The sequence below is a fragment of the Blennius ocellaris genome (genome assembly GCF_963422515.1).
Source record: "Blennius ocellaris genome assembly, chromosome: 3".
Classification (NCBI taxonomy): domain Eukaryota; kingdom Metazoa; phylum Chordata; class Actinopteri; order Blenniiformes; family Blenniidae; genus Blennius; species Blennius ocellaris.
In genome coordinates, this window is record NC_137652.1 from 18556748 (window position 1) to 18584442 (window position 27695).

General features: G+C 44.8%; 1 protein-coding gene across 1 annotated transcript in view; it reads right to left on the reverse strand.

Moving 5' to 3' along the window:
- Positions 1 to 448: 448 nt before the first annotated feature.
- The window catches only part of mgat3b (beta-1,4-mannosyl-glycoprotein 4-beta-N-acetylglucosaminyltransferase b), an 81318-nt gene continuing 54071 nt past the window's right edge, over positions 449 to 27695 (reverse strand). Inside the window, exons 2-5 of the mRNA XM_080520268.1 lie at positions 9505 to 9955; positions 5486 to 6156; positions 3100 to 3382; positions 449 to 2276 (exon numbers count right to left, since the gene is read on the reverse strand). Coding sequence (XP_080376394.1) covers positions 1779 to 2276; positions 3100 to 3382; positions 5486 to 6156; positions 9505 to 9954 — 1902 coding nt within the window. The 5' untranslated portion in view covers position 9955 and the 3' untranslated portion in view covers positions 449 to 1778. The remainder of the gene's footprint in view (positions 2277 to 3099; positions 3383 to 5485; positions 6157 to 9504; positions 9956 to 27695) is intronic.

Below are 27695 nucleotides of genomic sequence, written 5' to 3' on the forward strand. Positions count from 1 at the left end.
ACATTACACACGGGCTAACACACACACATCCACAGACACAGCCAAATTGTCCGCAACATTGCAGACTTCTGCCAAAACGATATGGGGTGGGGATTCAGGCATCGAGCCACACCGACAGCTGTTTATGACAGTGTGAGCCCAGGATGTGAGGCCTGGGCGCTCACGTCTTAAGGTTCAGATGATTGTGATCTGTGGGCAAAGGAAAGGCATTGATAGGTAATGGCCAACCTAGCCTGTTGAGATGAAGGAGACAGTGAGAAGAAGCGAGGCCAAAGTGCTGCTCGACAGACTCCTGCTAATGAAATGGGAGCATTCTTGGGAGGATTAACAAGAAATAGATACACGTTGGAGGGAGCGAGCCAGTGTGAGTGTGTGGGTGAGTTTGGGGGAAGATTTTACCAACTTTGACATGATGGAATGTGTAGAGAAACCCAACAATGACCCAACTATTGATGCGGAATAAAAGGAAACAAAGACCTATCTGGGTAAAAACAGAGCAGAAAATAATAAAGAGTTCAGGCAGTCTGCGATCGGCATGTGAGAAGAAGGCTGGATATTGAACTAAACTGGGGGTCTACCTTGTCTGAACATTGAAACCCCAAAGTTCTCTGAGCTGGATGAGAGGGAGAGAGGAACATTCAGAAAGGACGGTCTTACCCCGGCCACCAGACCCAATTGTTCGGGGACTGGACTAAACGATAACGTCAATGAACGCCAGATGCCATCAGCAGGGCGTGATTTATTCAGAGCTGCATGTAGGCTCTGGGAAACACACGTTCACATGCACGCCCACACTCTGCACACTCATCCCTGTGATACTCGTGCGTCAGCTTCTTATTCCTTTTCATCACCGTTCTCTTCCCACCTCATTACCCTCCTTTCCGTCTCGCCTTCTGTCTCGATCTCGCTGTCGGTTTTCATGCCCACAGAACCTCACAACACGATACGGAGGCAGACCACGCACACGCTTTTGTATTACACAAACACCCAGTTGGGTCTAATGTGTTTGTAGATGAATGTGAGTATACGTATGAGTTGAGACAACTCCTTTATAGTGCTTACTTCCCATTTGGGGGCGGGTCCTCCTGCTGTGAGGGGTTCAAATGGATTTCTACTGAGACACAACATTGTAGGAATCTGAACACAAGTCTGATTCTGGAAGTGAGGTCACCAGATACGACAGGAAGACATCTGAAATGTGGGGAGTGAAGTGGGAAACATCAGTTGGTTTGTAAACTTTTAGCGGGCAGAAACAAACAAACAAACAAACAAACAAACAAACAAAAACAGTCCTTCACTTCAAAGTTCCTCGTGTCCACAGGCTCCATGCACCCATGAAAAATCCCTGGCTTTGCTTTGAAGCTGCCCCTTTCTCTCAGAGAACAGGCATGTCAAATTGGCGGATGAAGAAAGGGAGGACAGGGGTGGGGTGACGAATACAGAGATAGCTTGGCCTCTCCCTCGAAAAGGAATCAATGAGGAAATCTATGATCTTGTTCATCCAGTGGTTGTATCCTCTCAATGCTCTCTCTGTAATTCCAAGGTGAATGTGACTCAGTGTTCCCTTTTTTTTGCCCAAAATAATGATTTTTTTTTTTTTTTTTTAAAGAGATTTCAAATCCCTGCAACATCAGTGCTGCCTGGTGGAGATACATTTAGTTTTGTTCCAAGAAGAGTTCATCAGTACCGTTCCAGACCTCTTAACCTAGTGCCATGGACTCAATGAGGCCTTATTAGTTATTTGACATGTTTTTTGTTTTTCCCCCCCAATGTAACGCCTAGCCCTCATTCAGTCTGGACACTTTGCTATAAGGGTTCTCCAGGAGGTAGCGGTACCTGTCGTAGTGCTCCAGCATGTACTTGGGGGCGTACATATGCTCTTTGGGTTCCACAGGGGGATATTCCTGCAGGGAGCCATCGAACCAGCCCCCGGTCCGGATCAAATCGCGGATGTAGTTGAGGTCCCGTTTGTCCTCGTAGTCGCCCCACCTTGGAAAGTCTCCGTTCTGCGCTGACACCAGCTTGAAGTAGATCCCTTCGGGGGTGAAGCACCAGGAGCAATGCCACCCAGCAAAGTGGAAGGGGCTGCCCACCGACCACTGCACCAGGATGTGACCCGTGTCGTTCTCATACTTGCGGAAACCAGGCATTGTGTAGTATTCTCGGCGGCGCAACTTGATACCGTCGCCGTCATAGACCTCGCGAAGCATCCCCAGTGTGCAGCCTGACACCACCTCCAGAGAGCCAAACTGCTTCCAGAAAAAACCATACAAAGACTGGATGGAGAGAAGAGAAGAAAACAGGATTGAAACTAAAAATCTGGCTCAATGAATGAATGTAGGGACATACGGATATTACTTTTTTAAAGGACAAGCACAAGTACGAGTACTAACCTTTAGCTACTTGCTAATACTGCATATCAGCACAAGCACTTGGTAACTGCCATCAAGCCCAAGATATATTTCAAACCCAAATGATGCATAAAGGGTATGCGTTGCTGCAAACTATCTCTGCAGCCTTGAAGCTCCGTGAGTACGAATATAAGTACTCCATGCAGTATTGGGCCCAATACGCGATACTGGTATCAGTATCCTGAAATGAACGCATTCTAAATTTGAATTGGTGAATGCTATGATGGCAGAATAAGGCCACATTAAAAATATAAAAGAAGATAGACGATACACAATTTTGATTATATGATACAAGCATATTCAAAATGCAATGTGAAATTAAAGCTTCATAAGTTGCAATGTTACATTGATGACTGCTGATACTACGTTGAAAAATGTATCTTAAATAAATAAAAATAAATCATGCTTTATTGTAAATTAACTTTATGGTAGACTTGGTGGTCTCTCAATAACAATGTTGCAGGTTCAACTCTGCATCTTCCTCCTTCCATGTATCAAATTGTTCTTGAGCAAGACACTGAACCCAAAATTACTCCCAATGAATGCTATTGGATAACAACTACCATCCTTTGTGCCTGCATGTGTGTGAAAAGTTTGATTGTGACAACAAATGTTGAGTGGCGTGGAACTGGTGAAGCATTTAAAAAAGTTAATTCCAACATGATCCACAGTTTTCATTTTATGCTACCTTGCGCATGTGAATGGCAAAAGGTTCCGTCCAGCCATCGAACAGCTTGAGGAAAAGAAGGCCTTCGCGCGCAGGGATTTCATCGGCGTCATTGATGACGAAGACGTCGTCTGGTCTCGCTCCGACCACCCTGGACATGCCGTTATGCGTCAAGAAGGTTCGCAAGTAGTCGTCGGCGATCCAGCCGTCCTGCCGGCCTCCTTCTGGAAAGTGGTCCAGGAACACGTACAGGATCTTGTGACGAATGTAGTCGTACGTACCGTTGAGAAGGAGCCTCAGAAAACTGGGGAGACAACAGGAGTCATTTTGTGGGTTCTTTCATTTGAACAAATTGTGCTATCAATTTGTTCAGCTCTAAAAGTTTGAACAAAATTGAAATGACATATTCTGGTGTATTTTACCCAAGTATCGTATATTCGAGTACTGATACAAGTACTCTTTAAATGCCATTAAGTCTAATTTATACTCCATATGCAAATGATACACAAAGGCTATGCGCTGCTGTGAACCACCTCTGCACAGCGTCTGTCTCGACGCTACACACACCTTCAACAGCCTTGAAGGCTCCAGATTATTACTGCGTCTACAGTAAGCATTGGGCAGTGCGTAGCATCCACACCCGGAAACTTTTTAGCATGAAGCATGGCGTGGAGTAAAATCCTTCTGGATCCACTGAGCAGTTAAAATTCATTTGGTCCAGTATCGGGCCTGATACCCGACCCTGGTATCGGTGCATCCCTAGAATCATGGTAATAAAGGTGTGACCTTGCCTGAGACGAAGCCTTGTGAAGTGTCCGACAGTCTACATCAAATTACATTAATCACAAACTAGCAAATAACTTAGAAATGGATAAAAAAGTCCAATCACCCATAACAAATTCTCAATCCCACCCAAAAAACAATTTTCTTTTTACAAGGAATTTAAAATCATGAAAAAAAAATTATAGAATTTTTTGAATACCAGTGTTTTTAAGGTTCATTCCATTGTTTTGAGAGGAATTGCAGAACCTAAATTTACAAAAGTGAAGCTTAAAAAAAAGTTTATTATTTGGATATATGGACAAATGTTGACATTAGCAAAGTTGCCTCACAGGGTGTTGTTGCAAAAGGCTACTAATAGATTTCCAGACCCTTAATCAGACAATAGAAGCCAGTGCTGCGCAGAGCTGTGATAAAAAATATTTCCAATTCGCACAATGTTGTAAAAGCTTGTTCGGGAGATGAAGACCCACCGGTCAGAAAGACGCTTGTTTGACAAATGAGGCCTTTCAGCACGGAAAACCGGCGCTCAATACACTGAAGTGACTGAAAGAACAACTCAATTAACCTGTTGATATGCATAGCAAAAGACAGCGTTTGCCGAATACAGCCGCTTTCATGCAGTGTCACATTTTATGATTGAACACACCAATCTCTCGCTTCAAGGCTACACGCAGAGTCAATCATGTCTCCCTTGTTGTAATCTGCTGTAAAATTGCTCGAGAGGCATCTCATGTTGTTGCCAAAGGAAGCCCTGTGTAATTGTTATTCAGCACATTGATACCCAGGAAGCATGAAGGTTGGCTGTAAACAAAGATTTTTAACGGTAAGTACACTTGGCACTGCTGGTGTCAAAGCTCAGCAAGAAATAAGAATTATGTGCACCAGTGAAAATTTAGCAATTTTGCTTGCAAAATTATGAGTACAGTATGACTAAAGATGAATTCTTCCATGTACTCGGGTTCCCTATAATATGTTTTGTGCCTCCCCAAAATACCTACACTAAGGAAACTAAAAGAAATGTAGCCCAAAACAGTTCTTGTGTTGGAACATTTAAAACAAATATTTCACACGAAGAGAACTTCAGCTTACCGATGCTCAAAACAAATGACATACTTATTGTTATTTGCACCCTCCTATATGATGCTGTGTTTCAATTTTCCAAGAATATATCTTCACAAAGACTCATCTACTGATGCAAAGGGAAGCTGAGTGATGTTTTGATTTTGATTCAATGCATCCTCAACTTAAAAGGGGAAGAATGTAAAATTCAAGTAATTAATTCTTTTGCTGTGCATATTAGGGCAGTGTTGATATATTTAGGCACCAGTCAGTATTTCTCTGGCATTAACGGTTTTAGCTCTTTTCCTTTTCTTTTTCATTGCTAATTGCTCTGGTCAAGATTGAATGCAGTGGTGTACAAAGAGCTTTCTTATCCCTCCCTTACTTTTTTTTTTAAAAGAGAGTCAATCCACCATCTTGTGGCACAAACTCACACTACAAGGCAAAATGAGCTGCAGCGAGTTGGGAAAATTGCTCACGTTGGTCGTAAACCAGCAACAAGAACATTACATATTGCAACATTACTAAACATTCATCTTTATGGCCCTGAAACTCTGCATCATACCTCAGAGGCCGTCTCTCTCCATAGGCAGTAAAATTTGATTCACATATGAGGAACAGATCCACGGCCTGAGCCAGCTCATGAAAGCGAACGTGCAGCAAGTCGAATTCATGGTTAACGTTGATGGCGTTGATCACCCTCCGCGGGGTTTCCCTGGGTGTCAGCCGCTCCTTGGTTGGCAGATTGGAGTGGTACACCATGGTGGGAACTCCACAGTAAGGTCCGTGCCAGCCTGGCCGACAAACACACTTGACCAGACGCTTCCCGCTACCCCTGGACTTGGTCTTGGCTTTGGGTGGACTGGAGGTCTGCTGTTGCTGCTGCTGGAGCGCCAAAAGTTTCCGCTGCCCTGCAGCCCCGGCTTGGGATCCTTCATCAGCTCTGTTAGCCGCAGTACCTCCTAATTTTCCAGAGTACTCCTTCTGGGTAGCCACCTCCGTCCCTTGCCTGAAACAAAGGGCTCCAGCTTTGGTGCGGACAAAGTACGGTGTTTTGTCATTTTGTAGCTGGTAAGTGCGAGTATGGAGATCTCCCATAGACTCCAAGGGCCTCAGCAGTTGATTCTTGAGGAACACCACACGGTGCTCTTTTCCCACTAATGGTGCTTGTGGGAGCTCTGGCACGGCAGGCTGGTCTGGATGATTGGCGTTCTGTAGATGGTCTTCAGCTCTCCTCTATGATAGAACAACAGACAGAAGAGATATGTTTCCTTTAAAATAACAGGATACTTCAGTGTCAATGAATATTTCAGACGTATACACCGCCATTGTTTTCCAGTTATAAATGGAAAACTTTGATTGCATTTTGTGGATCTGGTTACATGAAAACACTGTCATGTAAATGGGGCCTCATTCTATTACTGTCAATTTGCGAATGTATGAGGTATTTTAAGAGGCAGTAGTAATGGAACTACAATGTCTATTATTGTTACTTTTCATAGAAAAAATGTTATGGGTTAAATAATTTTAAATGTTTTTGCTAAATTGGTGTATTTTGCAGAATAAACAATGTCATAACTAAAAGAACTATGAAATACTGCTATTACACCATATAAAATCAGTAAATATATAACAAAGCAGCTTCAATTTATTTTTCAGTGACAAATTGGATGTTTTTTCACTTGCTTCTTGTAAATTTTGTTTGTTTCAACTTACATTTATTCCACCCTCATATATGAGAAATGCAGCCTTATCCTGGCACGCACATATCAGTCTCTGACCTGAAAAACAGTGTCTGACCCTGTGACAAGACTTCTTAAGGTTTATAAAAATGTTCTTGTTGAACAAAATGAAATGAGGCTTGTGTCTCTTTACAGTGGATATGCAACTGAGAGGTGCTCTCGGCACCTTGACAGTGATTTCAAAGACAGGCTGATGATAGTGCTTGAAGAAAACAACCGAGCTGTGGCTCAGATGAAGAACACTGTGGATGGGATGGTGATGGATAAAGTGATGGTCAGTGTGGCTAAAAACTCTTAAAAGCACTGAAGCAAGCTGAAAAACTAATGGGAGTTACTCTGTTTAAAGGCATAAATAAACCATGGTTTTTGTTTATTCATGATATAATAGTTCAACCTCTGATGACTCATCTTGAATTTAAAGACATTTTCTAATTCTGAAACCAATAGAAATATTTGATTTCTAAGAAAATAAGTCTGAAATACAATAATTAATGGGTTTTTATTACCTGAAATGTGCACGAAACAACATTAAAAGAAGAAAAAAAAAAATCTGTTTTCAAGTGAAAATGGAAAGCTCTAATTGGGTGTCTGTTTACAAGATAACAGTCCTCAGAGCCACTAAAAACACTAGTTTTAGAACACTCCGACTCCATCTCCATGCAATCGAGGCAAAGGTAGATCGACAATGTTTGAGAGTCACCTTCATTATACGTCTTGATGAATGTCCACGTATTCGCAATTGTTAATGTTTATGGCATTTTGCTTTTTTTAGGACACAGGGTTTCATTACAAAAACAACCAACAGCACCCACTAGTGGCCCAACATGAAAACAACATTGTTTTCTGCATTTCAGCCATGTACGTATAAATGGAAAAAACAAACAAACATGTGTTTTCACTTTAATGTTGCGTAAAAGGGACCTAAATCAAATCTTTGCACCACTGAAGACTCTATGTACTTCTTGAGCGATGCTTTCAGAGTCAATTTTCCCCCCTACAAGTCACAGTAAATCATTGAGCAACCTCTCTGATGATAGACCATGGAGTCTTTGTCTCTGAGGCTTTGTGAAATAAACGTGGGGAATATGCTGAATGGACGTAATTACTTCCAGGGTGACAAAATTCAATAGCAGGTTAAAGATGAAAGAAGGGATGTGATCGATAAGGTATGAGACAAATCACACTGGCATACGGCTCACAAGGCCTTTTCTACGGACTCATGATGTTCTGCTCACTGCAATCTGCAGGTATTTGGGCCAAAACCACTAATTAATCTACTATGAACACCTTCAAAAAGAACACATTTTCAAAAATGCTTCATGTAAACAAGTGAAAACACAACTTTTTGAAAACGTTGCTACTGTGCACCACGGCTGAAGTAAATTTTTATTTGGCACATGTGCAAGTAGACTGACAATAACAATAATGGCGGCTTCCAGAGTGTCAAGACTCCAGGTCCATATTCTCCCGGGACTTGGGAGTTACCTCTAATAACAATCCAACTTTGTCAACTGTCCATACGGATTCCTGTGTACTCTCCAATGTTAATGTTCATAGCGCATTGTTCTCTGTGCTCGTGTGTTGGCAAAAGCAATCACCAGCGCCCTCTAGTAACCCTACATGCTCACTACATTGTTTTTACTGTTTCTGCTAAAACAAGGCATTTTCACCTAAAACATTGCCTTATGAACAGGTCAAGCGTGAACCAGACTCCAGTGGACAAATTGAGCACTTTTATTGAATGATTACACCTCATGCCTTTGTAATTTGTTTTAAGTCATCTGACAGGCTTGATTCAACACATTTCCATTGGCTCATTAATTTTTCAAAGATCTGAATTATTTGTTTTTCTTGTAACTTTCAGCACCACTTTAAAATCTCTTTAGGATGTTATGACATTTTGACATAAGCAGAAATAAGTTGGGTATTCAAAAGGTTTGTAACGTGAGACTTTCATGAATAATACACTAGCATGTGTTTGGCATAAATACATTTCCATATGTCTATTTTTTCATAGTAGTAAATATGTACAGCAGGGTTGTCATACGGCCTGACAGTGGGTCCAATCTGGATTGTTAGATGATTTAGTGTAAAAAGTAGAAGAGGACAACTGAGGTTGCACTGTGAGATTAACAGGCAAAGCAACACAGTGCAAACCAGTGCAAGTAAACAAAAATCAATTCGGCATGATAGCATACTACACTGGAAAGTTTTGTTAAAAACTGCAAGCATTTTAAAAATGTACGTCACGCTTCTTTGCACTTCACAGAGCTTGATCCATTAGATACTGCAGCATGGCCTCGTGGTTGACATTTGACGACTTCACTTTGGTTGAACTGGTTGTACCGTCCCCGTTAATGCTGCTGTACATATAATTGTGAGGCTATTGTTGACTGGAATCTGTCCTCGAATCACTGCTTCAACCGGTTTTTAACGTGTTCATCAGCCTACAGCATGCTCTGCATTATTCCTCCTCACATGAACTTATTTTAGCACCCTTATTGTTGACTGGAATCTGTCCTCGAATCACTGCTTCAACCGGTTTTTAACGTGTTCATCAGCCTACAGCATGCTCTGCATTATTCCTCCTCACATGAACTTATTTTAGCACCCTTACTGAGACCTGCTCTGAGATGCAGCAGGTTAAGAAGCACAGCAAGAAGATAACACTTTTTTTTTTTTTTTAATCATGGCAGCTGAGCGCAGCCTCATTAGTGTGCGAAATCCATCTCATCTTTCTTGGAGAGAGAGAAAGAAAAAAAAATGTGTTGCACCAATAAAACAGCAGCAGCACATCAGTCTTTAAAGAAAGCTGTCATGCTTGATCGTTTTCTCTTGATACCTCATTCTGTGCGTCTCCCAGCTTGTTTTCCTCTGGTTTCTCCCACGGGTGAGGAGGCGCTGGCTCCTCCCTCAGCCTCATCTCCATCCCTGGGAGGCTGGCGATCCCAGGACCTCCGACCATGACCGGCCCCGACTCCAGGCCTAACCCGGCCGCGCCTCCCCCGCCTCCCACCGGGCCCGCCGCGCCTCTGGCTTTGGTGTCCGACTGGCGGAGGACGGGCAGGGGAGGGGCCTCTTCGGGCGAGGCGGGGCTGAGCGGGGTGGCCCCCGCGTCCTTCTCTCGCCAGAAGAAGCCGGTGACCATGATGAAGGACTTGATGTTGGGGTACGGGGCGGAGAGCTCACGCAGCAGGGAGACGTAGTGGAGGGCCTTGTAGTAGTGGAGGAAGGATATGACGCACAGACCCACCGTGCACAGCAAGAACACCCTGTGCCGCCGCATTTTCATCCTGGGGAATAATCGGAGGGAGAAATTAAGTTAGAGAGATTCTCAAACCAATTTTAACGAGAAAAAAGGATGTACCACCCTATTACTGGGTGCATTTGACATGTACATTTGTACAGATCAGTGTTTCCTGACCATATTTCTCTCAAGGCCCCTCCAGATTACCTCTGAGGTTCAGTTTACACGAAAACATTTGATCTTTTTGAGTTTTTAGTTTCCATGGCAACTCTAGAAATGCTGAAAACTATGTAGATAGCATGTCAGGCCAAACGTTGGCAATGTGGGATATTTTTGTAATGAAAGCATCATATGTGCAGTTGCAGTGTTTTCAAAAAGTTGTGTTGCCTCCCGTTTCTATGCAGTCAGAGCATTTTTTTATTTATTTTTTTTTTTTTAAGTTGCATTTTCCTTCATTTCCATGGAGACAGAATATGGAGATTTCAAAAACTATTGTTTTCCCTTGTCTCCACGGTGACGTAGACAGCGTAGTTTCAAAAAGTTCCATCTTGGTAGCTCTTCTTTTCTCATAATTGTGTTTTCAGAGGCTCCGAGCAACGTTGTTGTGTAAACAGACCCTCAAAAGGAGGTTTTCCAGTTTTCAGTGTAAGCGGAGCCTAAAAAAGATTTGCTGTCTCTCTCTCAGCCAAACTCTAATGGGCACACCCACTTTTATCGATAGAAGAAAAAAAGGAACCGTGAAAATGAAAGCAGTGCGCTGCTCTAGTTTTTACAAATTATTCATTTTCTTTCCTTTTTTTTTTTTTTTATATATTTGCACATCTAATTCTGGCAACATCAGAGCAGACAGATCTTGAAAAACATAAACTAATTAGCTAGCGTGGGCATCGGAGATGTTTTCATTAGATGTCTCTGTACTTGTATTTGTGCTGAACACTACACAGATAAAATTACTTGATTCTTACAATAAAGCTTATAGTTGTTTATATTTCTATTATTTACCTGAAGTACATGATGGTATTACCTTGGTGCTTTGTGATTTGTTCTCTCAAATAACACATGTATTCATTTTTAAACATTTATTTGTGCTTGTGCACGATGTATCGTGAAGCCCTAATCGGAAAATGCTTCAACCTTCATACAGATGTTTACAATTTTCTCAAAGCTTTGGACTGTGAACACCTGTCTCTGCTTTTAAGTGGGATTTCCTTTTTATCCCAGCACAGAAGACGGGATACCGCACCTAATCAGCAAGTTTCTGTTTTCACACTTGAATTCATCAGAAAAGAAAAGAAAAGAAAAGAAAAGAAAAGAAAAAAAAAAGAAACGTTGGCCATCCGGACAAATTGAGCAGACCGTGTTCAAGGGGATAAGGAACAAAACACCAAAGTCGGGGAAGCCAAGTCTGCCAGCAACCTCCCAGCACATCGATCTGAAGTAGCTTGTTCAGCACGGACCCCCTACAAGGTGTGAAGCCGGTATAAAGGCGAGTGGGGTGGTGGTGTGGGGAGAGGAAGGTCCAGATAAAGCCGGGGGGGGGGGGGGGGGGTTAATGAACAGGAGGAGAGGGTGAATGGTGAAATGAAGAATCGTGCTCGCCTCAGCCTATGAATGATGCGTGAGTATGAGCTGAGCTAAGCAAATGTCAGGACGGAAATGACAAAGGAAGTGAGAGACACTGGGGAACAAGATCTGTAGAAAAAAAGAAAAAACAAAAAAAGATATGGAGAAAAACTTTAAAAGAGGCGGGGACATGAGTGTGTTGTCAGTCCAAATAACTGAAGAAGGTAACCAAGCTGGTATCAGGTCACATTACGTGTAGAATTATTCAATTGTTCATTATCATTTGTAAAATGTGTTTTCTGACATGGGGAAAATTCAGTTACAAGAGTCAAGTTCTGGCTATGAAGATCTAAGGCCTCGTTTACACAATAACACAATAACGTGAAAATGCATCGTATAGAAATCGATGTCTCTTTACAAGAAAACGGCAAAAGCACGGGAAACTATGCAGTTTTTATGTTGGGCCACCAGTGGGTGCTGTTGATTGTTTTTGTAATGGAACCAGGCAAACATGGACACACAGAACAATACGCTATAAACATTAACACTATAACTGTTTTCATCTTCTTTGTGGAGACAGAGCCCGGGTATTTTCAAAATGTTTCGTTTTCCCACCAATTACACGGAGATAGAGCACAAAGGTTTTGTGCTTTCACAAATCACCCCAAAGATTTTTTTGTGTCTTCACTTAAAAATGTTGTGTAAACAGGGCCAAAGTCAATGGGGCCGAAGTCAGGGTTTCGGCAAGGTATTCAAGGTACAGCTGCAAGGTGCCATGTCAAACTTAAATGAAGCATGGCCAATTACCAAATTTACCAGACTGCATCAATAAAGATAACAGGAATGAAGCAAACACACACTGAACGAGCATTGTCACTGCTGCACCAATGCCAATGTTATTGAGTTTTAACACAATAAACTGCCAGGGTCAGATCATCACCGACTTAGATCGAGAAATAAAAGAATTCCATTACGCAGGTAATTCTCCTCAAGAATATACCTTGACTGGTAAAAAGACACTCAGAAATTAAGCTCATGTCAGAAATCCCACGTCAAAATAAGGTCCATAGCTGTCTGAAGTCATTATCGTGAAAAAAACCAACTTTCATATCGATGTTGACCAGGAGTGCAGACTCCTGGATGAGGTCTGCCTCGATGTACATACTGGATGAAAACACACCACCCAGCAAGCCGAAAGCTCATCTGATCATGCTTCTTTCTGCTAAGCCGAGACCTCAAAACAACATTACTTTCCTTTGACCTTCAGCATGTTTGTTGACAAGTCAGACAGCTCTGTAACCAATCTATGGCCTGGACCCACGATCAAAATGTGGACGTAATCCAGATCGTCACATGTGTAAATGAAACTCCCCACGTACTGAATACTGAACGGCCATACAGATAAAGATCACATTGAAATAACAGTGGAAATAGGGTATATTTACAAGTCTCCTGGTTTGCAATGCCAATAACACCTTTCCTCATACAAGGTGTTTTTCTTAAAGGGTTTTCAGCTCCAGATCACACAGCTCGCAATCATTTCTTTGTAAAGAACCATTTAAAAAAAAAAAAAACTAAAATCTCAAAAAATTATCTTTCCCTCATGGTGGATCTGATTAAACTTGATGAAGGAAATGACACTGGGATGCCTGAACGTCGACTCCCAAAGGAATAATTTATCTGATTCTCTGCTTGAATTCTGCACATACTATGATTTCAAAAGTGCATCTTTGACTTCATAAACAAATGTTACAAAGGTTAAATATAGTCATATCCGTCAAGTCTTGTCTAAAGACAGACCGTCAGAAAGAGTTGCTTCCTCCCTAAACCCTCAAGTCATTCAAGGACAAAAAGAAAAAAAGAGCAGCTCTAAGTAAGATGTTGCTGTTTTGAGGAAATCTTCGAGGGGGAGGGTCTTTTCCAGACTTCTCATCTGTTTTCAACCAGCCCTGATGCTGCAGAAACTGACAGGAAAATGCAGAGACTGTATACTTGGATGGAGATGCACTCTGCTGTGAAACGACTCCATCTCCTCACTGAGACAGTATGTCGCAGCTTCAAAATACAAATGACGAATACATCGCTTCTCAGCTGGCATGAATGCAATTATACATGAAAGAGAGGAGCGGGGAGGGAGAGGAGAAGGGAAGCGACGACTGGGGTGCCGAGAGGAGGTGGTGTTTGCTACATTACCGAGGCACTGCGCCACCTCGTCTCCCCCCGCTCTCTCCGTTCCCCACTTTATTTGTCATCTCTAATTCCCCTTCACGTTCGCTCCCTCCCGCCTTCACTCCGCTCTCCTGCGCGCTATGGAATACAAAGAGCGAGGAAGTGAGGAGTGAAGGCTCATCTCTCTCTTTTTACCCACCAATACACAAAGAAAACGAAAGGAACTGTGACAGAGGGAAGCGACGGGGGGCGTCCGCCTGGATAAAATTCAGCTGTGAAGATCAAACAGATTCTACATGTCAGACTTTGAGATCAAATCAGAGCATAATAGGAGTCATCACAAATGAAAAAGTGTGCGGTGATGTACATGCACTACTACAGGTGATGAAGAATTCAGCTCCGAGACTTGGGAGTGAGATGAAGTTAAACCAATGTTATACTAAATAATCTAGTTGAAAACCATAAGTGGTTTTATCAAATTTGCTTTCAACTTAGATTTATTTTTTGGTAATTCTATAATATGGAATATTTTTAGTTTGAAATGATAGAAAAATACAGTATGTAGGCACATAATCTCAAAGCTCACAATATTTTACTGATCCCTATTATTTACCAAACAAATTTGACCCTGTTCGCTATCAACTAAACAGAAGAAGCATCAAATCTTGACAAAGGTGGATGAAAAGGTGAATACAATGGCTGACATAATGGTGACTACACAGCAAAATGTTTAAACCCAGATGTGAACATTAAGGCCCTGTTCACTCGACGTCAAAACATTAAACTCTCGTTGTGTTTTGGGTGTCCGTTGAAGAACAACGGTATCCGGAGCCATTGAAAACGCATTTTTTGGAAAACCACTACCAAGATGGAATGTTTTCAAAACAATCTGACTTTTTGAAAAATCTCCTCGCTCCACATCTGTCTATGTGTAAACAAGGAAAACCAACTTTTCAAAAAACAGTGCCTCTGTGTACGCACATCACGACTGTGACATATAGATTTTCTGCACAAGGGCGAGAAGATGGACAATAAAAACAGTGTGTCCTCCAGAGTATCATGACTCCTACTTCATTTTCTCTTGGGTCTTGGTAGTTCCATAGTTGAGAGTCTTCATCGTCCGTCCATACGTATGTGTGTATGTTTGCCATTATTAATGTTTATAGCGTATTGTTTTCTGCACAGATGTGTATGTGTGTGGGGTTTCATTACCAAAAATAAGCACAAGACACTTTCCTTAGAGTTCGGCTCTTGGTTCCACACTGGTGCTGCAAGTCTCTGAAAATAAAATCTTTTGAGAACAGCATCCCCAGTGCAATATTTTATAAACGGCTTTGGCTCTGTCTGAACCAGGAAAACACAATGTTTCTCACACATTCGAACAAAGGTTGCAAATGATGAGTAGTTTGTACAAATGGTAGATGTTTTTGAATTTAAAAGCATTTCTTCAGCCTTTTTTCAAATACACCAACATCTAGAACAGCCGAGACCTATTTTCTCACATTAAGAGCTGTTGGGGGCCGCTCAACCTCATGGAAGGGGGAGGGGAGACCACGTTTTGAGAACAAAGAGATCACATGGTCAGAATGGGAAAAGTTCGCCATTCATCCCGGATCACCCCCCGGATCACCCCCCTTCCAAGGTGCAATACTAGAGGCCAACGGCAGGGGGCGCACGAGAGCTCCCCCTCACCAGCTGGAAGGTCCAGGGCGGGCCCTCCGTCAGGATTGGTCCACATGACCCAGAGCCGACCGGTAACACGAAACCACAACAAGAGGTATAAAACACCCCCGCCGGGGTGATTTCTGCCTCTCCAATGTTGAAACCTGCGTAAAGAGGGACGCATCCGTTTCGCACGGAGACGAAGTGCCACGTGTGCCCGCTGACCGGGCCGGAGTTCCACACCCGGCTGGACGAGCCGACAACCACCGTGGAACTACTTCTACTTTTCCCTTTTTCCTTTTTTTCTTCTTCACCGGAGTCCGAGTGTGCAGCTGCCAGCGCACCCTCCTCCCGCCTGCAGACCTGAAGCCGCTTCTTCTCCCCCTCCTCAAAATAAGCGCTTGATCATCCTGTGGACTTTTCCTGTCCACAGACCATTTGAGCTTGTTTTCCCTGGGACGCCAGAGAGAAAAACAATCTCCAGCTGGGAAATCAACGCACTTTCCCGGCCGCCGGCAGCACGTTCACCCTCATCAAACTGAGTAAGGCTTAGAGTCTGGGCAGACAATGAGAATAACGTGACTGTAATATTGCTGTGTGTTTATTATTGTGTTGAAGTCAGGGACGCCGATCCCGTGTTTCCAACCAATCTGTGTCTGCGCGTTGGATTTACATCCACGCGAACATTCTCTCTCTCTCGCTCTCTCTCTCAACTTGCACAGACCATTTCTAGACTGGAGTCCAGAGACAGTGTGCAGAGCTGAACATATTCTGTCCACTGCCCTTCTCCCTCCCTCCTTTTCATTTTTCCTCTCCTCCTCATAAACGATCGCGTAAAAGCAGCCGCGCGCTGCTGCACCCGCTTCTGTGAACCGTGTGTAGTTCACTGTCCCTGGGATTTCTCAGCCACGAGCCCCCAGGCGCGCTCCGAGCAGGCTCACGAGCCGTGCACGAGCACAGTGACGTCACGCTGTCCAGAAAGAGTACACCAAGCGCCTCTGGTGGCCGCGTTGGTGATTGCAATCTCTCGAAAGACCGCCACTCGGTGGACAAGTCGAGTCATTGCATTCTCCCTCCGTGCGCCGCCGCGCCCCTAGTGGTCGTTCCGGTTACTGCCTCGAACTAGACGCCTGCCGCCATCTAGTGTCCGTTCGAGGTCGTTACACCCCACTCAGGCTTCCACACACTCACTCATACACACTCACACACCCACACACACCCTCTTTCTTTGTACATAGTGTTTGCTGTTTAATAGATTAGATCTTCATGTTTGATTGTTTATTACTTAATTGTGTTGTTTTAATAAATGATTTATGAATTATTTTTGAATAAATACTTTTTGTTAATAAACGCATTTTAACTGAATTGATCGATTCTTGGTTATCATTGTGTATTTATTGTTGACAATTCACTGGTTTGTAACAGTCTGTGCTCGAAGCTCACACCTTCCTTGTTATTTAATATTGTTATATTTACACAGAAATATTAACTTTACTTAAATAACCCTTTTTGACAAACGAGACTGAAATTTGGTATTAGCTATTTCCAGCTTAGCTGGTGGTGCCCCGATTTAATTATTATTTGATAAATAACCAATTTATGCAAATTAATAATTTTTATTAATAAATTATTTTTGATAATTTATTAACTTTTGAGTAATTACTCAATTACTCTAGGAGTTGCTGATGAGTAACTAACCGTTTACTTCATTAGTAATTCCAATTTTTCCTAAATTACTTTTAGTAATCCATTACTTTCAGTAATCCATTACTTACAGTAATTATTTATGCTAATTACCAACCATAAATCCCAACATAATGGTGCCCCGTGTGAGGTTGTTTTAAAACCAGTATTGTCACAATATCTGCATAATGTATCCAGAATTGTCTGTTTAGTTTTACAACCGATAACTTTGTTTTTCTCAGAACTTAGTTTTTCGAAGAACACGTTACAGCACTGCTAAGCAAAGTCAATTGTGTTTGTGAAGTGGTTAGAGCCTTTTTCTTGCATTTTCATGCATTCTTTTATTTCTGTCAGAGATAAATGTACACTAACCCGCTATTGCTCACCCAAGGTGCTAACACAACCCTGTTAACTTGAGAGAGGTTACAGTTAGAGCAATTAGCAACCTTTAGAGTTGTAAGCCACAGGTGTAACCATCACCTGTGCATTAACAACATTTTGGCACTTTTCAAAACACAGCTTTCGCGTGACTCCTACCATGAGTAGTCAGAGACACTGCGTGCTCGGAGCAGAGACTCCTTGGGAGCCACATGACCCAGCCCTGCAGACTGTGGTCGCTGGTCTCCTATGCCTCTCCACACAGGAGAGAAGAAACCTCAACAGCTACAGCTTGGAGACCTGTGAAGCAGAGATCAGGCAGCTGTTAAGCTATGTGACGAACCCGGTTGGTCAGGTAGAGCTCACCATTCCGGATGTGTTAGGCCACATTGCACTGCTCTACCAGCGCAAGGCCGAGCTGCAAGCTCTCGAAGCTCAAGAGCAGCTCTCCCAGCTGCAACTTTACAGTTCGCAGCTGAGGATTAACACTGCCCAGCTGAAGCTGGAGAACTCCCGCCTGCGACAGGAGATCCAGGCCAGGGATGTTCAGGCTCCTTATACGGAACCTATTGGGTTACTAACCCGAACTTCTGCGAAAGAAGTCAAAACAAACACATCATCTGATGATTCATCAGACGATGAGTCAGGTTATGGCTCTCAGCACAATGAGCCAAACCACATTGGGGTAAAACCTGGTGCAGCTCTCAGCAGAGACGCAGCACATCTCCGCAGTCTGGAAAATGTCCAGTCAGATGGACAAATTACCCCAGTTATGCGCATTCTTGAAGCTGTCCAGTCAGGTGGACAGCCTCCTCCAGGTCTCTACAATCCTGAGGTGGTCCAGTCAGGTGGACCGCCCACCACAGGTGAGTGTAGACTTGGAGCTGTCCCGTCAGGGGGACAGACTGCATCAAGCTTCCCCGCAGCCATGGCGAGGGGGGGGCTTGACACACAGCCAGGGGGGCGTGGCATAAGACACCTGCCCAGTGTTGTGGGAGTTGACTGCATCCCACTGAACCGACACCCAGTCCCCCCAGCTTTTCACTTTAAGGACCGCAGGGTCCCGGTGTGCTATGACACACATCCATCGGTGCTGAGCCGCACCTCAATGCGCTCTCACAGCTCTTTCACTCCTGCCCAGGAGAATGAAAGGAGTTATTCTGCAGCACCTCACCGTGCTGTCAGCTTTGGTCCTCCACTCACTGGAGACCCTCTTGGTCATCATGACCCTCACTCTCTCCACCGGAGAGAACCAGGGGGGTCCAGCTCAGATGACTCGGACCATTCCGGTCCCCCAAGGGAACGTGGTCTTCGGACCCGCCAGCTTGAGTCCCTTGCAGAGGACATAGAGCAGTTCAACCCAAACAACCGGGAGGTTAGTATAGAGGACTACCTCCGGGAGGTTGAACGCTGCCTCCTCGACCTGCCTCATCCTTCGTCACGTGAGAAGCTGAAGCTTCTCTGGAAGACGACGTCCAGGAGCGTCCATGTTTACATGGAATCCCTCCCACCTGCCGTCAGAGACCATTACTCATCCCTCTGTCATGCACTTAGGGAAGAGTATTCTCTGTACAATGATCCTGCCTCTTCAACCTTTGGTGCACTTGCCATTACTCAGAAGGAGGCGGAGCCTCCCAGAGAGTACTATAGGCGCCTTAGGGCCGCCTACTTCCAAGGCCGCAGCGCACCGGGGTTGGATGAAGACCAGACTTTAAAGTCGCTCTTCATTAACAACCTCCACAACAGTGTGCGGTTTGATGTCGCTCTGTTCTGCAGGACTACAAACCCCACCATGAAAGACCTCCGCAAACATGCGCAGATGGTGTGGGAGCTGCGTCACAGTTCAGGTGAAAACCATGATGGTGACGCAGGTGTCCTGAGAATGCAGGCGACTGGAAACACGAACCTGGCACCTGTAGGTCACGAGGTCCCCTCCCCCACACTTGCTGTGGATGGGGGACCCGTTAGATGTCCACAACCTCGACCACGAGGTGGACAACGGCCCAGAGGTAAGAGATCAGGCAGACCGAGACCTCACCACTCCCAGCGGAGAGGTAAGTCTCACAACCGAGGCCGAGGTCAGACCCAAAACCACTGGGACGCAGACGTCCCACAGTGGGTTAAATCCTGCCTCAAGGAGGTGATGCGGGACCTGGACCCGCCTGGTCAGAAGGGACCCGGCTCCCCTGAGGAACCGGACTCCCGGCCCCTGACCACATGACTAGGCCGGTCGCCTCTCCCCTCCGCATACAAAGTTTGCTTTGTCAGGAGGAGGAGGAGGAGATCCAGGAGGTCAAAGAGGCCCTCAGAACCAATAGAGGAGCCCCCTTTGACATTCTTGGGTGATCTTGTACGCAATGGCACTGCCAACCGCGTATACACTTCAGTGATGGTAGGGGGTGTAGACACCCTCGCCCTGCTTGATACTGGGTCAGGAATCACCCTCATGTGTTCAGCCACCTTCACGCAGGTTGCTAGAACCATGCGTGCCCTAGGAAAGCCACTTCAGGTGGAAGAGTGTAGCATAAACATCAGAAGCTTCACTCAGGACGTGTCTCCCATCACTAAACGTGTCTGGGTCGACATAACTTTCCAGGACATGTCGGTGACACATCCCATCTATGTCACTGACCTGAACACAGAGGAACTGCTTATTGGTCAGGACCTCTTAAACCGACTGGCCGTGCTGATTGACTGCAACCAATGGCGCCTTTGGTCTCAAGTCACCAGCCCGACTCCCCTTGGCCCTGAACCAGGCCACCAAGCTTTCAACAGCAGAGTCGATGCCATCCAGTCCCGAGGTCCCCTACCAATACTTGGGTCTCTCCCAAAGTTTGACCCCAGCCAATCCACTTCAAGGCTCCCTGACAGTCAGCATCCGCTGCAGGTGACGAGCCGAGACCCAGTTCAAGCACACCACTCTTTACTCTTGTCACTGAAGGACGTGAGTTCTTCTTTGTACATGAGTACTTCTTTGCACACCCACCACACCGTGGGGGGTGCATACATGGATGTAACTTCGGTGCCGGAGGCACCTTTGGCGCGCTGGTCCGAGAGATCGGCCACCGACGCCGGCCTGCTTAAAGTTCCGAGCCACCGCTCACTTTCAGCACGGTCACTTCAGACCTTAACCAAGGTCCCTGGTTCATGTGCCTCCTCGACTCGCTGTCCAGATCCCGACCCGGTGATCTGTGACACATCTCTTCTGGAGCTGAACAATCGTTCAGCCAACCTGCAGGTCCACAATCTGACACGCGGTCAGATTAAAGTGACCGCATTCCCACCTTTAGAGATGTCAACTGACAGTTCATTTCACAATCTTGAACTGATGGTGCCTCTCACTGACAACCTGCGGTCGTCCCCCACCAGTGACGACACGCATGACACCGCTCTCCTCATTCCCACAACCAAAGCCATTACCAGCGCTCACCATGTTAACCTTGAACAGGTTCTCCATGGAATAAAACCGAGCACTGAAGGTGACCTGGTTGTGCAGGCTCCGATGACTCAACCAGAGAATACAGACACTTCAGGTAAACAGACCGCGTCTGAACCAGGAGAACCTTATTCAGGTTTCGAGTCAAAGACCGAGCCACACTCTGCTAAAGCTAGCGCTTTACACAGCAGAAACGAGGAGATGCATTCATTGAGGTCTTCCGCGATTATCACACGATCTTCGCGCGGGTCTCGCACGAAAGGGGGGTCACAGACCTCCCTCCGGCGTGCGTCCCCACTGACCTCGAGGCACCGCCATCTTGTGTACACCAGTACATACTCTTTCTAGCTGTATACGCGGTAAAGCGGTGCTGGACCACGAAGGTGGTCCCCGCTAACCAGTAGCAGCTAGTTTCTTCCTTTGGCAACCGCCAGTTCGCCTGGAACCGGTGCCACTTCGGCTACTTAGACCCACCATCGGTGTCTACCATCCTTCTCCACACCATGATGAGTAACATTGCTGCTCACGGCAACCCTCATCTATGTGGATGACTTCCTCATGCGTCACTGCACCTGTGAGGAACATTTAGCCGAGACACGACACGTCCTTTATCAACTTCTGGTAGCGTGAACCAAACTTGCTCTCAGCATAGTTTGGGAGGCCGCACCAAAGCTGAATTCATTGGGCTCATAGGTGGCGCTGATGGGACTGAACCCCAGCAGGGAGAGTTCATGCCAGCCAAAACCTCAGAGCCTGACTAACGTGTCATAACTTGGGAGCCTCCATCTTGACACAGCCATTCCAGCTGCTGCCCTCCTTCTGAACCAAGCGTTCAGCCACTGGAGCTTCCCATCTTTGGTCGACTCAGACAGGCACACATGCCACACCCAGTGTCATGGCTGCCCTGTACGACATTTTGGTAATGGAGGCCAACCTCCATTCACCAAACCACTCCTAGTCATTCTCCCAGGTTGACCGAGTCAACCACAGCACCACACACATACTCCGGTATGGCAACAGCGGTGGTGCAGATGGAGACGTGAGCCTCCAACGGGTGTTGGTGACCAATCGGACCACCATACACCACTCCACAGGTTCCACTCCCTCCAAAGAATGACTGGTAGAGAAATTACCTTACACTGCACCTTCTGGACCAGCCAGAAGAGGTCAGTGTTGTCACGGCCTGCACTGCAGAGCCACTCAATCAATTTACTCCCTCGGAGTAAGGTCGACTCCTCCCCTAGCGAGGGGGGAGAACCTCCATTCCAGGAGCAGAATAGATTTTAATCAGTAGGGTTTAGTGCCAGCACGAACAATTCCCATCAGGTGCATGTACTAACCCTGCCACCATCAGAAATCTAACCCTGCCTCCTTAGACAACGTGAGCAGTTACAAAGCTCGAGTCGAACCATTCAGGGAAATATAGTCACTATGAACTCATATCCAGCTCTGTTAACACCACTTAGCATGCCTTAGACCAGTCAAGTATTGTTTAGGAGAAATAACCCCTGTGTATAGTCAGAAATCTCACACGAGATCGAAGGGAGATTAGCTCCTCCGTTAGCAGCTTCAGTACAGGTAGAACCACCTTACTTAGCTCCACTAACCCGGGTTGAGCAATTTCTCAAGACTAACACCACCACGGTTATACAACCTTCACAGATACATCTGACAGTCTCGGCAGTGCTATTTTAACCTCTGTGAAACCACAGAGCCAAGAGTTGTGATTTCTTCAAAACTTAGCCATTATTAACAGAAATAATGTGTACAGTTTGAAGCCTCTGTAGTGAAAGTTGGGTTTTGGAAGGGAACACACACGTGCACCTCCACACACCACACTTCACTCTCACTCCAAACCGGAGCAGGTGCACCAAAACCCCCCAGACGGCTGGTGGCTTTTGGACACTTGCTCACTGGTGCAACCACATCCACAGTTTACAGATCAGACTCTACTCCTTGTATCCGGTACCTCCGCTTTTGTAAACTTGTCCTCGAGCTGCCTACTAACCCATCTCCCTCCTGTTCTTCAACTTTCCTGCCCTTTCCTACCTCTTTCATGTTCACTGGTGATGCACTTGTAAGAAATGAAATGTATGAAGGCTTAGATAGTTAGAACAGGAATAGTAGGTCTGCCCAGACTAGCCTTACCCTGCCCAGACTAGCCTTGCCCTGCTCGGACAATAACCTCATGTATGAACTGTTGGACAGAAAATGACCTTGTGTTCCACAGGACATTGGGACATTCACAGACTCATCGACGTTTCGGCCCAGGTTTGCTCCAAAGCCTGAGATCCGCATCCCACTCTTCGGACCAAAGGGGGGATGTTGGGGGCCGCTCAACCTCATGGAAGGGGGAGGGGAGACCACGTTTTGAGAACAAAGAGATCACATGGTCAGAATGGGAAAAGTTCGCCATTCATCCCGGATCACCCCCCGGATCACCCCCCTTCCAAGGTGCAATACTAGAGGCCAACGGCAGGGGGCGCACGAGAGCTCCCCCTCACCAGCTGGAAGGTCCAGGGCGGGCCCTCCGTCAGGATTGGTCCACATGACCCAGAGCCGACCGGTAACACGAAACCACAACAAGAGGTATAAAACACCCCCGCCGGGGTGATTTCTGCCTCTCCAATGTTGAAACCTGCGTAAAGACGGACGCATCCGTTTCGCACGGAGACGAAGTGCCACGTGTGCCCGCTGACCGGGCCGGAGTTCCACACCCGGCTGGACGAGCCGACAACCACCGTGGAACTACTTCTACTTTTCCCTTTTTCCTTTTTTTCTTCTTCACCGGAGTCCGAGTGTGCAGCTGCCAGCGCACCCTCCTCCCGCCTGCAGACCTGAAGCCGCTTCTTCTCCCCCTCCTCAAAATAAGCGCTTGATCATCCTGTGGACTTTTCCTGTCCACAGACCATTTGAGCTTGTTTTCCCTGGGACGCCAGAGAGAAAAACAATCTCCAGCTGGGAAATCAACGCACTTTCCCGGCCGCCGGCAGCACGTTCACCCTCATCAAACTGAGTAAGGCTTAGAGTCTGGGCAGACAATGAGAATAACGTGACTGTAATATTGCTGTGTGTTTATTATTGTGTTGAAGTCAGGGACGCCGATCCCGTGTTTCCAACCAATCTGTGTCTGCGCGTTGGATTTACATCCACGCGAACATTCTCTCTCTCTCGCTCTCTCTCTCAACTTGCACAGACCATTTCTAGACTGGAGTCCAGAGACAGTGTGCAGAGCTGAACATATTCTGTCCACTGCCCTTCTCCCTCCCTCCTTTTCATTTTTCCTCTCCTCCTCATAAACGATCGCGTAAAAGCAGCCGCGCGCTGCTGCACCCGCTTCTGTGAACCGTGTGTAGTTCACTGTCCCTGGGATTTCTCAGCCACGAGCCCCCAGGCGCGCTCCGAGCAGGCTCACGAGCCGTGCACGAGCACAGTGACGTCACGCTGTCCAGAAAGAGTACACCAAGCGCCTCTGGTGGCCGCGTTGGTGATTGCAATCTCTCGAAAGACCGCCACTCGGTGGACAAGTCGAGTCATTGCATTCTCCCTCCGTGCGCCGCCGCGCCCCTAGTGGTCGTTCCGGTTACTGCCTCGAACTAGACGCCTGCCGCCATCTAGTGTCCGTTCGAGGTCGTTACACCCCACTCAGGCTTCCACACACTCACTCATACACACTCACACACCCACCCCCTCTTTGTACATAGTGTTTGCTGTTTAATAGATTAGATCTTCGTGTTTGATTGTTTATTACTTAATTGTGTTGTTTTAATAAATGATTTATGAATTATTTTTGAATAAATACTTTTTGTTAATAAACGCATTTTAACTGAATTGATCGATTCTTGGTTATCATTGTGTATTTATTGTTGACAATTCACTGGTTTGTAACAGTCTGTGCTCGAAGCTCACACCTTCCTTGTTATTTAATATTGTTATATTTACACAGAAATATTAACTTTACTTAAATAACCCTTTTTGACAAACGAGACTGAAATTTGGTATTAGCTATTTCCAGCTTAGCTGGTGGTGCCCCGATTTAATTATTATTTGATAAATAACCAATTTATGCAAATTAATAATTTTTATTAATAAATTATTTTTGATAATTTATTAACTTTTGAGTAATTACTCAATTACTCTAGGAGTTGCTGATGAGTAACTAACCGTTTACTTCATTAGTAATTCCAATTTTTCCTAAATTACTTTTAGTAATCCATTACTTTCAGTAATCCATTACTTACAGTAATTATTTATGCTAATTACCAACCATAAATCCCAACAGAGCGACAGCTAAAAGAGGTTTGAATGTTTTAACTGTACTACTCTGTGTGCTTAAATGTGTAGTTACATTACAGAAAATGGAAAAAAAAAACCTGATACCATTCTCAGCAGATCACTCTTGTTTAAACAGATGTTTGTGCACCACAAAACAATGTGAGTTTAGCTATTGTAAGCTGGTAAAACACAGATATTAATGTGTTTTTTTTTGTATAGTCTGCAGGTCCTGATGAGACAGAGAATGGATACATCAGGAAGATAAAATGCAGCTGGTTTGATCGAAACTCTGAAAGAAAAAAACCTTCCATATTTCAGATTATTTCACTCTCTACTTCAAGCACATTATAAACCATGATGGTGCACCAATGACCCCCCCACCCCCACCCCCAGGAATGTTTAACCATCAGATACCATCTATGGACACTTTTCCTGTAACCTGACCAAACCAGGTGCTTCGGTATGGAGCAACCGCACCACAGATTGAAGTGAAAATCTACCAGGATGTTTTGAAGACTGTGAAAATATAACAAAATGCATTGAGTCTCTAGGTATTGCCTTCATTAAATGGGACATAAATTCCTGACAACCTTGACCTTTAGTGACGAATCACACAGAGAGAGTGAACATGTGTTCCAATTCTATATTTACAGGGGGAAATAGTGCTTCTGTCCCTCTGGGGTTTGACTCGACACAGCTATGCAATGTAAACTAGAGATAAATAGCACAGCAATAACACATCTTTGTCCTTTTTGTTTTCATTTTCCCAGAGCCACAGTAAACTATGTCTGATAGTGCAAAATTGCAGCAAACAAATGTTTCTTCTATTTCAGGCGCAGTTGTACTATGGTGGTCTTTTTATTGACTTGGCAGTCTTGCCGGCTGAGTTGTTAGAAGCAGACGTGGCCTGGTTCCAGTACAGAGACCCTTTGAGTCGGAGTGGTTAAATTTAGATAAATTACTTCAGATTAAACTTTGTGACAAACCTGTTTTGGGGAAAGTTGCTTTAAAAATCTGCCCGACTAATGTGCAGGGCACCACCCTTTTCTGGGGCGATAAGCCAAGCAAATTAAAACTGGGCATGAGTTCAGAGCTGGAATGCCTTGAACTGAGGGAAGAGGAAATTTTCAGAAAACAACTGCTTTATGTGTATTTTCATTCTGGCCTACTTAAGTTCCTGTGTTTATACAACTGAAAGCTTTTATTTGAGGACAGTTCGATATCAGACAAGGTGGGGGAATGACTGCTCTTCGCTGAAATACTGTTTATTTGTCCTAGATTTCACACCCCTCCCATGCTCAGAAAAACTAAGCCTGTGTTTCTCTCGCTGATTCTCCTTGTGAAAAGAGGCAAAGAGGAGGAGAAAACAAACAGTTTTAATCACTCAGAAAATCTGAGAAAGGGTTGTCTTATTTTTAGTTGCTGAAGACTTGCATATGTAGATTTCCTGCTGAGATAAAATTGACGTTTGTCTGCAATGGTGCAATGAAGGCTGCCGGCAACTTCAATGTAGGTTTGAAACCAGATTCAAGAAAGAAAACATTGTGAATGAATCATGGAGCCAAATAATTCATCTATCATGGATATTGAGTTCTGTGACAAGTTGAAAACAGAGCAGAGTGGTGGTAATGTTTTTAAGTATGTCTATAGTAGCAGCCCAAACTATTGCCTGACAAAGAGAAAATCCAGACTAAAGCTTAAATTATAATCCATACGCAAAGGATATGTAAAGGCTATGTGTTACTGGGGGCGTGTTTATGGGGCGTGTTTAAGAAACTCCACATGTGATATTTGATGATCGTGAAGTGAATGTGCACTTTATTGAAGAAGCGCTGTTAAATTCAAGAGGGAACAGCACACACCGCCCAGAGGCAGAGAAAACAGTTGTGGTTGGGGTGCCATCCACAATGTTTCACACACTTTCAACAATATTAATGAGACCATGCATTTGGCTAGCGTGTAGCTCGCTGCTAAAGTTTGCTGGCCTGCCCCGGAAACAAAATTTTGCACTGCCGATTTTTGTGGGAAATTGCTCATGATAATGGGAAAATAAACACAACCAACGGGTTTCATGTGGTTTCCTGACCAATCATTATGGCGGAGAACTAATTTGCAGAACATACAACCTTGAGGCAGGACATTCAAGGGAGAAGGGAGTACAGCACGGGTGTGAAACACATTTTAGTTCAGGGGCCACATTCAGCTCAATTTCACCTTGAGTGTGCTGAACTGGTAACATTGTGCCATTATAACCTTTAAATGTAAACCTTTTTCTTTGTTGTGGCACAGAGTATACGTGATGAAAATGTCTGTATTTTGACAAAAACAAAACAAAAATAATAACGAAAATAACGACGATCTCAACATAAAGCCATTTTTAATTCAACCTTTTGGTGCAAACATTTGTAAAATGTCATGCTCACATAATCTTTCTGAGTTATTCCTGATTATCATGGCCACATACTGCACACAATACTTCAGGAAGCCCTTGAATATGTTTAGAAACCCTCATGGGGATGCTTGGGCAGGAAATGATCAACACGACGGGTAATTGGGTTCATCTGCGAACCTCAGAAACAAAATATCCGTCTGTCAACAAAGAGTGGAAAAAGGTACAGGC